The following is a 12280-nucleotide window of genomic DNA, read 5'->3' as shown; positions in this document are numbered from 1 at the left end:
TATTCTGTATATGTTTCTGTGTGTTATATCCTTTATTAGAAGGTAAGCTTCTTGAAAGTAGGAATTGTTTCATCTTTTTTGTCATCCCAGCACCTAGTTCACAGTAGGTATTTAATAAATATCCATTGACTGAAGGTTATTGTTTTGGGATTTGAACCAACTAGGCAGCAAGCTGATACAGTAGAATAGACAGAGTGCTGGGCCTAGAGTCAGGAAGACCCAAATTCAAATCTGACCTTAGCTCAGTGATCCTTGGTGAGTCACTTAACCTCTGTCCACCTGTTTCCTCAACTGAAAATGAAGATAATAATAATAGCCCCTACCTCACATGGCTGTTGTGAGGATCAAATAAAACAGTAATTATAAAGTGCTTAGCACACTCCCTGGTACACAGTAGATGCTTAATAAATGTTTATTCCCTTCCTTTTCTCATTTCCAACCTGAGGCTAAGCTCTTCTACTCAACAGATGAGTGAGTGGATTAACTCCCCCAATAAAATGTAAAATCCTGGTTTACTATTTTTTTGGTCTTTGTAGCCTTATCCTAGAGCACAGTAAGTCACAGAAATGATTTAGTGAAAACTGATCTCAACTGACTACACTGCCCCAAACAAAATGTATCACACATCCCATCCAAACCATCCACAAGCACAGGAGAACTACCTAGCTCAAGCATCTCACTATCGGTCTAGACCATGACTCCTTCCCTATCCCCCATTCCTCATGTGTCACCATTATTCCCACGGGCATAAATGAATAAATTCAATGTTGATCATTTGTCTAAAATGGCCAAAGGTCTTTGTCTTCTCTCGTTCTTTTTAAAGACTCTTTTGCCCACCCCCACCCCCCTCAGCCTTGATGGGTTGATCTAGAGGAGAGAGGCAAAAACAAAGCCAGGTCTCAAAAACTCAGGCAGCCTTGAGTGTCCCGAGACAAACAACAGGGCAGAAATGACATTGATTATCATCATAAACAACTCCCATCCCTATTTGACTGTAAAGGGAGGGATTCATGTACTTATATCCCTAGTGCTTGGCAAATGACATACTTTCTACTGCCAGATTCTTGTTTTCTAAAATGAGTGGTGAGAAAGAATCCAGGAAATACCTTTGGAGAGAATGACACCAACCACAGTGGGGATCCATTGCTGTCAGACATGCCTTACAGGAATGATGGTTGTTGCAATTGGCCACTCGAATTCTTCTTATCTAGAAGTGAAGATGACGATAACTCAGAATCATAATCAAACATGGTGGCAAAAACTCACCAGCATGCCTGGTGTGGAACCTACGGAAGGAATATTAGTTTAACCTTTGAATTTCTCAGCAATCAGGAGGTATGTAGAGATATGTATCCCACCAGAGTCTTAACATCAAGTCCCCTGGTTTTTACCAGTGGTGGTCAATGGGAGTTTAGAAATCAATGCGGGGCAGCTAGGTGGCACAGTGGATAAAGCACCAGCCCTGGATTCAGGAGGACCTCGGTTCAAATCCGGCCTCAGACACTTGACACTTAACTAGCTGTATGACCTTGGGCAAGTCACTTAACCCTCATTGACCCACCAAAAAAGAGAAGAAGAAGTCAATGGGGGCAGTTAAGTGGCACACTGGATAAAGCACTGGCCCTGGATTCAGGAGGACCTGAGTTCAAATCTAGCCTCAGACACTTGACACTTACTAGCTGTGTGACCTTGGGCAAGTCACTTAACCCTCATTGCCCCACCAGAAAAAAAAGTCAATGGGGGGCAGCTAGGTGGCACAGTGGATAAAGCACTGGCCCTGGATTCAGGAGGACCTGAGTTCAAATCTAGCCTCAGATACCTGACACTTACTAGCTATGTGACCCTGGGCAAGTCACTTAACCTTCATTGCCCAGCAAAAAAAAAGGAAAAAAAGTCAATAGAAGTGATGTTGGGAGAACAAAAAAACCAAACAAACCAAAAAACAAAAACAGGAATGTTTGTGGTGTTATACTGCAGTGTGGGCCTTTGGAGGAGAACCACATACCAGACAGCCTCCACAGTAGTCTAAGCTATAGCCCTATTCCTTCATCTCTTTGCTCACGCCTCTCTGCTCCAACACTAGGCTGAAGTTAGAGATGGAAACAAGAAGAGCAGATAAAGAGAGGTGTACTTTATGGCTTCTGAGGTGCCCACCAAATCCAGGATTCTCTGATAAGGTTCTGATGGTCAGGTGGTTATCTCATCATGGAGCTACTGTGCCTTCTGTGACCTAGAGCCGGGAGCTCCAAGAACATTCCTACAAAGGATGCCACAGCAGTGAAAGTTTAAATGACTTGCCCAAGGTCCCACAAGTAGTAAGTGGCAGAGTGAGAATTTGAACTCGGGTCCAATAATTACAACTTCCTATTCTTTCCACTGTTATCAAGCTACCTCCTTAAATTTGTGTATGCAGAAGGGGGAGACTACTAAAATAACCAACTGACCTAACAGAAAAGTAAAACATGGCACACGTTTCATTTAAAAAGAAAGAAAGAAAGAGCTTGTATTTCAGCATGGTGCGTGAGTCTCTGGCTTGACATTAATCTCCAGTACCAAATTCACACGGAGGCCCCAAAGGGGGGATCACTAAATCCATGCAGCCATCCATCTCAGAGACAATAATAATAACAACAGTCGACATTTATAAAGCGCTTGAATATTCTTCAAAGCCCTTGACGAACATAATCTAATTTGATCACTGCCACCGCCACCACCCTGGGAGGTCGCAGTACAGGTATTATTAAAAGTGCTAAATCCAGCAAGAATGGCAAATTCAGTTACCCTCCTCATGCACCCATTTGCAAGCACACCCCCACCTTTGAAAACCCTGGCTTGGAAAATATAGCCAATAATAAAAATGTCTAAATAGGTAATATTTCCTAGTTACTTACTGACAGTAAGATTTTTAAATTCGATTCCCGTGAATTGGTACGGGCCTATTCAGAGTCTCCAAGCACTATTTAAACTGTGCAGTTCAAAGGGAACGCTTCGCGGCTGGAAAATGACATCAATTAAACAATTTTATTTAGAAGTCGGGAGCTCAGGTGGGTATTTCTACCTACCTCTTTCCCAGATGCTAGGTAGATGTAGGTATTATTCTCTGGGTCAGGAACAAGTTTGTGGAAAACAGGTGTTTCTTCTTTAATTTCATAGATAACTTCAGGGCAATTGGAAGTCAAATTCTCACCAAGAATAACCTATTTTTTTTAACAAGAGAAATAAGATTTCTATTAAATTCTTTGAACGGGAAGATGACAAAACCAGTGCTTGTAATCCTAAAACCACGATGCTCCTTTCAATTTCTGGCCATGCGCTCCAGTAATACAGTGCTTAAGCAGCTTTTTCATTTCTTGATTTTCAACAATGGTGGTGATAATAAGCAGAAGGGTCTTTTCGTGCTGTGGCCCTGAAATAACGCACGCCCATGTGCGCCACATCGGCTTTTTTAATGCCTTTTTTTGGGGGGGGGGGCATTTTTCCACTGGGAGGTTTCTTGTACACTATTCTGTATTCAGGCTTACCCTCAGGGTTCTCTATCTGGAGCAATGGATGACAGCTCATTAGCACCAGGCTGGAGAAGGACAGTCCTAGAGGATGGTCTTTGCTTCTTCAATTATTCTATATACATTTTTAATTTAAAAAAAAAAATTCGTTGATTTTTTAAAAAATACATATTTTTAAAATGCAAAGGGATGTGAAGTATAGATGAACATATGTGCATGTAGAGGCATAGATACTATACAATGATTATTTTTCTGGTCTAAAATTGGGATTTCACTAGCCTAGGCAACTAATGGGAAAGAGATCCCTTCTACCAAAGCAGATCAGTCAGTTAACAAGCACTGATTAGGGGGAAGCTAGGTGGCACAGTGGACTAGCCACCATTGTTGGGCATTGGGTTAAATTCACTACTCTTTAAAAAACAAAAAAAGAAAAGTGGGCAGCTAGGTGGTGCAGTAGATAAAGCACTGGCCCTGGATTCAGGAGGACCCGAGTTCAAATCCGGCCTCAGACACTTGACACTTACTAGTTGTGTGACCTTGGGCAAGTCACTTAACCCTCATTGCCCTGCAAAAAAAGAAAAGTGCCATAGAGAAAAATAAATAAATAAAAATAAATTTAAAAACAAAAAAACAAAAAAACAAGCATTGATTAACCACTTACTATGTGCCAGGCACTGTACTAGGTGTTGGAGTTGTGTAGACAAACATGAAGTTGTTTCTGCCCTCAAGGAGCTTACTTTTTACCAGAGGAAACAGCCATCAATGTAATTTTCCTCGACTGTAAGTCTGACTGTGTTAGTCACTATCGGCCAAAAAGCATTCATTAAGTGTTTACTATGGTCCAGGATGGGCAGCTAGGTGGTGTAACGGATAGGGTGCCAGGCCTGGAATCAGGAAGACTCATCTTCCTGAGTTCAAATCTGACTTCAGACATTTACTACCTGGGCAAGTCACTTCATCCTGTTTGCCTCGGTTTCCTCACCTGTAAAATGAACTGGAGAAGGAAATAGCAAACCAACCACTCCAGTGGCTTTGCCAAGAACTCAAGTTTTCCTGACTCCAGGCCTGGTGCTCTAACCACTGTACCATCCAGCTGCCCTAACTTTCAATTGTTGTTTCAATTAGAGGCTAGTAAAAAAAAATAAAGATGGAATTTTTCTCCATCCAAATTCATGGACCTCTTGAAATCTATTCACCTACAGCACCTGGAGAGTCTGTGGATCTGATACTAAGAACCCGTGCTTCAGAACATGACTTGGGGACAGATGGAAGTTTGTGACTTGCCCATGGTCACAAAGGGAAAGAGCTCAGGGGTCAAATTTGAATCTAGGTCTTTCTGATCTCAAGGCTAAATCTCTCTTATGCCATGCTTCTTCCTCCCCTCACTGTGTTTTGTGTGCGGAAACTCCCTCCCCTGATGCAAATTAGAAATTCTTCACTAACTTAAGTCTTAGAGAGTTGCATGGGGGCACTAAGAGGTATTAATCGATCTGTCTAAGGTAACACAGCAGTAACTATCAGGGGTGAAACTTGAACCCAGCTCTTCCTAATTCTGAGGTCAGTTCTCTATCCACTCTGCCACACACTGCTTTTCATAAATATCTTCCCCAATAATATTTGGGTACATCAGGAAAAAAAGAGACGGAGACTCAGTGCTTATAATCTTTTCCATACTCATTCTCCTAAATGTGCCTTGTAATTAGTCGTGGTGCTTGCATCTGCCATCGTCCTGTTGTCATTTGAGAAGCTGCTGCTTTCTCACTGGCTGTTGAACCATTTGGCTCCCATCGAAATATTCCCTTGGCTGACTCCTGCTCCCCAGAAGGGTCTGCCTCCTACCATCTTTCTTTCCCACAACCAATGACTAGGTTTCCTTGGTTAGTATTTGAAAAGAAACCAAATGGATGTGTTATTTGAAGCTCTCTGTTCCATTACCTGGTTCTCCTTCCAAATTCAATAGCAGGGCACCACACAAATCTCATTAACTCAGTACAAATATGCTACATCACCACCTCACAAAACAGGAAAGGAGATAGCATAGTAGAATACACGGTGTCTAGGAGTAATCTCGGTGTCCCTGGCAACTCAGACTATAAGTAGTGCCACTAAAAACGCCCAGTTTCCCTTCCTTACTTGTGTGACCTTGGAAAAGTCACAACAGCTTTGGGTCTCAGTTTGCTTATCAGTAACTAGATGGCTGACCTCTAAATTCCCTTCTAGTTCTCTAGTGATAGTTACAGACCTGGTGTTTCTATTCTGATAGAATCACACGCCCCACCCCCAAACCAAAAACCCAAACAAAACAGGAACAATTAGTAGTTAGGTTCCCAAAGGAAGAGGGAAAGCCCTGTGTGTCTCAGGATATATTAAAATATTCTATATTAAAGCCCTGGATACAATCAAGTAAGTGATATTTACAGATGAAATAGGCAGGCACTGACAGAAACATGGACTTGGGGATATTCTCCTTTTTTTCCATTTCTAATTCATAAGCTTGATTAATCAGCTGGGATTCAAATAGCTCCATGCAAGAGGAGCTATCATTATGGAAAATAGATGTTTAGGAGAACAGAGTGTCTGCCAGCCAAAAAAAAAAAAAAAAAAGGTTGAGAGAAAAATTCTCAAGTGCCGCTCAAGCTCTCTCTGTTGCTACGGACAGGAAAGAAAAGCAATGGATGCTTCTGAAATGAAACAGCCCAGGTAGAACCCACAATCATGTTTCTGAGTGATTCATGATACCAGAGGCATTGATCTGAAAGAATCCACCCCATTTTCTTTCTTCCTTTCTTTCTTTCTTTCTTTCTTTCTTTTTTTGGGGGGTGGGGGGTTGAGTTTAAAGAGACCTTGCTATCTACTGTGGAGCCAATTTTATTTTTTTAATTTATAATATTCACTCAGAAGGAACAACATTGATAGGAAAAGCAAAGTAGCACAATAAATAGAGAGCTGGCCTCAAAGCCCAGAAGATCCGAGTTGGAATCCTGCCTCTGTCACATGGTGGCCGTGACTCTGCCCCAAGCAACTATCTAACAAGACTATAGAAAGAGAAGAGGACCTGTGTTTGAATTTACTTGTGTTACCTTGGAAAAAGACACAACCCACTTTAGACCTCTCTCAATTTCCTCATCTCAGCCCCACGGGACCTAGGATCTTCGTGGTCAGTTCAGGTTAATGATGAATAGAGAAGCAGAAGACCCAGAATCCTCTCTGGGCTCTGGATTATTCACAGAAAATCACCCAGCTTTATGCCCAAATCACAGAGTGTATGGTAGGGTGTTGCCAACACCAAGGTCTTGTGACGTTTTTGGAATGAACTACACTATCTTCCTTGAAGCTTGTTTTGGTAACTGCAGCCATTATGTTTAACCTAGTGCATTTTGGAGCATGTTTTTAGCATTTTTGAATCTTAGTTCCTCAGTTGGGTTATGTAGACATAGACAGCTCCAGCTCCAGCTCCACCAAGGGCTTTATTTACTGCCCAAGGGATTCAAAGTAGATATAAGGAAGACTTTCTTAGTACTGTGGATTCTCATCTTATATGATGCTGTCTTACCTCTGACCACTCCAGCTGCCAATTGTAGCATAGACAAGATTCAGAGATGGAAGAAGGATTATTAGACCATAAGATCTAGAGTTGGAAGGGGCCTTTAAGGTCAACTATCTGACCTCCTTTTTTTTTTTTTTTTGCGCGGGGCAATGGGGGTTAAGTGACTTGCCCAGGGTCACACAGCTAGTAAGTGTCAAGTGTCTGAGGCCAGATTTGAACTCAGGTACTCCTGAATCCAGGGCCAGTGCTTTATCTACTGCGCCACCCAGCTGCCCCTCCCTCATTTTTCAAGTGCAGGGAGGCTAAACAACTTGCCTTAAGTCACGCAGGTCATAATCAATCAATTAAGCAAGCAACATTTATTAAGCACCTACTATGTGCCAGGCACTCTGCTAAGTGTTGGGGATACAAAAAGAGGTAAAAGAAAAGCACTTTAGGGCAGCTAGGTGGCACAATGGATAAAGAACCAGCCCTAGATTCGGGAGGACCTGAGTTCAAATCAGGCCTCAGATACTTGACACTGACTAGCTGTGTGACCCTGAGCAAGTCACTTAACCCTCATTGCCCCTGCAAAAAAAAATCATAATAATCTGCATATGTTTGTAATGTAAAATAAAATATCAATAAAAGATAAGCACTTCCCTCAAGGACCTTACAATGTAATATACAGAGCCAAGATTTTAATCCTGGTCCATTCAATTCAGAGCCACCATTCTCTCCACTGTACTGAATCCCACTCTCTCATATTCCTAAGGTGGAAAGCGAGGTCTAGAATGGTCAATGACTTGCCTAAGATCACATAGCAAGACAACTTGTGTGGGCCTCTCATGGAACTTTGCACCATGACACTCATCAAATGAGATGTTTGTAAAGTGCTTAGGACAGTTCCCAGCATTTAGAAGGGGCTCAATAAATGCTGACTCCTTTCCCTTCTCTCACCTTATTACAAACAGCTTGCATAGAAGACATTTGTGTGGTTCTCTCTGATCCCCTAATAAACCATAAACTCCTTGTAGGCTGGGATCACAGGATAATATTTGTAAAACGCTGAGCATTGGCACACAATAGGAACTATACAAATACTCCCTTTCCTTCTTTTTCCTTATCACATACAGTTTGTACAGAAGACACCTGCAGGTTTCTCTCATTTCCCCTAATTAACCATAACTCTTTGTGAGCAGGGATCATGGGATGTTATTTGTAAAGCACTTACCAAAGTCCCTGCCACATAGTAGGTGCTTAATAAGACTTTTTTCCATCCTTTGCAACACTGTATCCAACAGAGTGCAGTCTTTCATACTGTAGCAGCTGAATAAATGTTGAATGGAAGATCATACCATCTCCATTTCCAGAGATGTTAGTATTTCATTGTTTTCAGAATGAATGAATGAATGCTTACTAAGCACCTAAAAAGTGCTAGGCACTGGGGATGCCGAGACAAAAATGAAGCATTCTTTGCTCTCAAGCAGCTCTCCCACTATCCCAAACAACTCTTTTAGACTCTAAGTTAATGAAGAATTTCTGATTTTCATCAGTTCCCCACACCACGGTTTCCCATATCCATCTGAACACAGGCCCAAACCCCAAAACACATCGAGGTGAGGAGGAAGGATGGCATAAGAGATAGAGAATCAGTTTTGAGGGGGCAAACAGGAAGCCCATAAATGAATAAATCGATTGATCAATCCATGCAGTTGATTTAGAGGAACCCGGAAATCGCATTAGAAGGAAATGTTTCCCTCGCAATACTGTAATCCTGACCTTTTTTTTTTTTTTTCTCTCTCCAAGAAAGACTCACAGAGTTTGAACCTTTCTTCAAAGGAACTATCAGTTCTCCTGGTTGCCAACCTCAAAGTGGAAGAAGAAAGGAAGATGAAGGCAAAGGAAATCTAGGAAAAATTCCTTTGCACAGGTGGATTAGCCAGGTGGGAGCTCTGAAATGAACGTAGCTTGGGATGCTAGAAGAGGAAGGGACTGTCAGACACAGAGAAGTCTGAATTTCCCGCTAACGGCAGACAGCCTCAGCTGCGGACAGGGGCTTGGGTTGGATCCTGAAGCCACTCCACTTCCTCTAGAAAGAACCTCAAGATGAGCTCTAACCTAAATGCAGATAGGGCCGCCTCCACAAACAGAACGTTGATGCCAAGCTTTTCTTGATTAGGCTCAGATTTGGAGATCCAACTAACCCACACCTTTCTTTTACAGAGGTCATCTTGGATGTGTCACCACCCTGGGCCTCAGTTTCCCCATCTGTAAAATAAGGGGGTTGAATCATATGCCATCTAAAATCCCCTTTGGTTCTAGACCACGGGTTCTTAAACTGGGGTAAGACAGAGGTCTAAATGGTAAAAGTTGGTATCTGGAAAATGCTATTTGAAAATTTGCTCCTTGGTGCAGGGCCATTAACCTTGACCTTTCTTATTAGCATATGTAGAGGTCCCTGGATAGATTACAGGGTGTCCATGAACTTGAATGAGGGGAAATGACAACTTTCTTTTCTATAACCACTAACTTAACACTTCCTTCAATTATAAATAGCTAAACAAACATTATTCTGAGATTTCATCAGATTGCCAAAGGACCCCATGACACATAAAAAGGTTAAGAATTCCTTCTCTAGAGCTGGCTCCTATGGTCTCTTTCTACTTCACACATAAAAGAAATGAGTCCTAGATGAGTTAAATGATTTGTAATATACAGAATCTTGGACTTGGACTTAGGATGACCCGGGTTCAAATCTTACCCTAGATATTTACTGGATGTTTGATGCCGGACAAGTCACTAAACATTCTGGAACCCAGGTTGTCTTGACTTTTGTCTAGCCATCAGACTTGGATGACTCTGGAGAAGAGAGTGAGGTCTCATAGCTCTGCCTCCCTTAAATCCAATTCAAGTTCAAGTCAAGACTTCACCCTCATGATGTCATTGGTTCTCTTCCAGAATGAAGGACCAGGTGGAAGCTAGGTGGCGCAGTGGATAAAGAACTGGCCCTGGATTCAGGAGTACCCGAGTTCAAATGTGACATCAGACACTTGACACTTACTAGCTGTGTGACCCTGGGCAAGTCACAACCCTCATTGCCCCATAATAAGAATAAGAATAAGAATATTCAGAATAATAATCAGAATGAAGAATGAACAACAACAAAATCTATATGCTCAGAAGATCAAATCTTTGTTCCCTCAGTTATTTCATGATTCACCTGCCACACCTAGACCTGAATCCAAGTTCTCTTGAAATCAAAATCTAGCTGGGGGGACGGGATTTTTCTAATGATTTCCATTTCCACTGCCACATAGTCCCCTCTGGTAGGATCTCAACTCTTATGCTGACTTAAGAACGCCAAGACTGGTTTCATGAAAAGAAACCACCTTTGGTGAAAGTCTTAAACATCATCGAGTGAGGACTCCATGTCACATGGCATCAGAAGAGGGGAACTACCACCACAGGAATGTCACCTGGACAAGGAAGATAAGAAGGGAAAGTGGGGAAAATTTAAAAATGCTTTTCTTGGGGCAGCTAGGTGGTGCATAAAGCACCAGCCCTGGATTCAGGAGGACCTGAGTTCAAATCTGGCCTCAGACACTTGACACTTACTAGCTATGTGACCTTGGGCAAGTCACTTGACCCCCACTGCCTCACCAAAAAACCAAAAAAAATGCTTTTCTTTCTTCACTAATATCATTGGGAAGAGAGAGTTGAGAGGAAGCTATAATACTATACCACACCAACTCTCATTTCTTTTGCTTCACTCACTGGCCATCTCTTTCTGATCACTCTTCTAAGAGATACTGCTTATGGCCCTGACTCAAAAGAAGAGCCCATCACCATACTAGAAACATGTAATAGCTAAAGGGAACAAGATAATTGCACCCGAGTGTTGTGAGGATAACTCCTAGGGTTAGGCAGAAAAATATAGACAAAATATAAAGATTAAAGTAAATTCCACTCTGGTTGTTATCTTTTTTTTTTCTTTTAAACTCAAACTAATTTGAACCTCCAGGGAAAGAAGTGAGCTGAACATAAGGTTCTAGGTTTTGTGAAGAGTGGAGTGATGTAGAATCGATTTAAATTTGGGGAGCCCCTGAATGATCCTGAGTGAGAGTGAACCGGGGTCTAGGGGAAGGGAAGGTGGGGTTCGGAGAACTTCAGAGAACAATTTGCTATGAAGCCCACCTCTACAGGTGGATGCTCCAAATCAGCAGGTATTCCTGCCACCTCTCACCCTTGGGCCTACACCAATCCTGCCACCCCCAGATCTCAGGTCCTACTACTCTTGGCTTCATCACTAGCTTTCGGGGGATCTGAAGAATGGGAACTCCAGGTGAGGGGCAAAAATCGCTTCTGTCTTTGGGAATCCGGATTTCTCCAGCTTCTCCCATCCTTTCTTCAATGTTATAAAAGCCGATCAAGGGCAGATTTCCGCAGATTAGCAGCATTCAAGGCAGATCTTGGCAGATCTCTCGAGTGCTAAATAGTTTAGTATTCTGTCTTCATGCAGGAAGAAAAAAAAAAGTCTTCCTGAAATTGTGTTTAAATTTGCCCTAAGGACTGGATAAATCAAGGCAATAAATGGGGAAGGGAAGCTTGAGAGGTTTGCATAAATAACTGTACTATAATTGAGATTAGAATGATAGCTTACATTTCTAGACCACCAAACCCACAAACCCAGGTACAGCCAAGAGAACGTTAGCTCTGGAGTCAGAGGACCTGGGTTCAGATCTCACATCTAATTCTTACTCCCAGAATGACCTTGGATTAAGTCCTTCATCTTCCCTGTGTCCCCACTCCTCCCCCCAATCTACAAACTAAAAACTGCAGCTAGGTCCTGATTAGTTAGTACAAATAATGAATCCCCAACCAATCTCCTCATGTATTCGAATTTGTGTAATTTTTTGTTATAATTATATAAAAGGCGGCAGAGCGAATAGAACACCAGGCCTGAAGTCAGGAGGACATGAATTCAAATCCAGCCTCAGACACTTAGCTGTATGACTCGGGGCAAGTCATTTAACTCTGTTGGCCTCAGTTTCCTTATCTGTCAAATGAGCTGGAGAAGCAAATGGTCAAGTAGCTTTGCCAAGAAAACCCCAAATAGGGTCACGAAGAGTCGGAAATGACCCAATCACAACAACAACAACAATAGTTCCATAAAATAGGCATTAAGAATTCAAATAGGGGCAGCTAGGTGGCGCAGTGGATAGAGCACCGGCCCTGGAGTCAGGAGTAC

At 42.2% G+C, this 12280-nt stretch overlaps 1 protein-coding gene across 2 annotated transcripts in view; it reads right to left on the bottom strand.

The window, feature by feature from the left end:
• The window catches only part of PLXNC1 (plexin C1), a 234047-nt gene that overhangs the window by 186823 nt on the left and 34944 nt on the right, over positions 1-12280 (bottom strand). For both annotated transcript variants that reach the window (XM_043968236.1, XM_043968235.1), the window contains exons 3-4: positions 3063-3197; positions 1107-1207 (exon numbers count right to left, since the gene is read on the bottom strand). In XM_043968236.1, the coding sequence (XP_043824171.1) occupies positions 1107-1207; positions 3063-3197 (236 nt within the window). The remainder of the gene's footprint in view (positions 1-1106; positions 1208-3062; positions 3198-12280) is intronic.

The sequence above is a fragment of the Dromiciops gliroides genome, chromosome 5, assembly GCF_019393635.1.
Source record: "Dromiciops gliroides isolate mDroGli1 chromosome 5, mDroGli1.pri, whole genome shotgun sequence".
Lineage (NCBI taxonomy): Eukaryota > Metazoa > Chordata > Mammalia > Microbiotheria > Microbiotheriidae > Dromiciops > Dromiciops gliroides.
The sequence above is the reverse complement of the archived record's forward strand: the minus strand, read 5'-3'. Positions and strand labels throughout refer to the sequence as shown.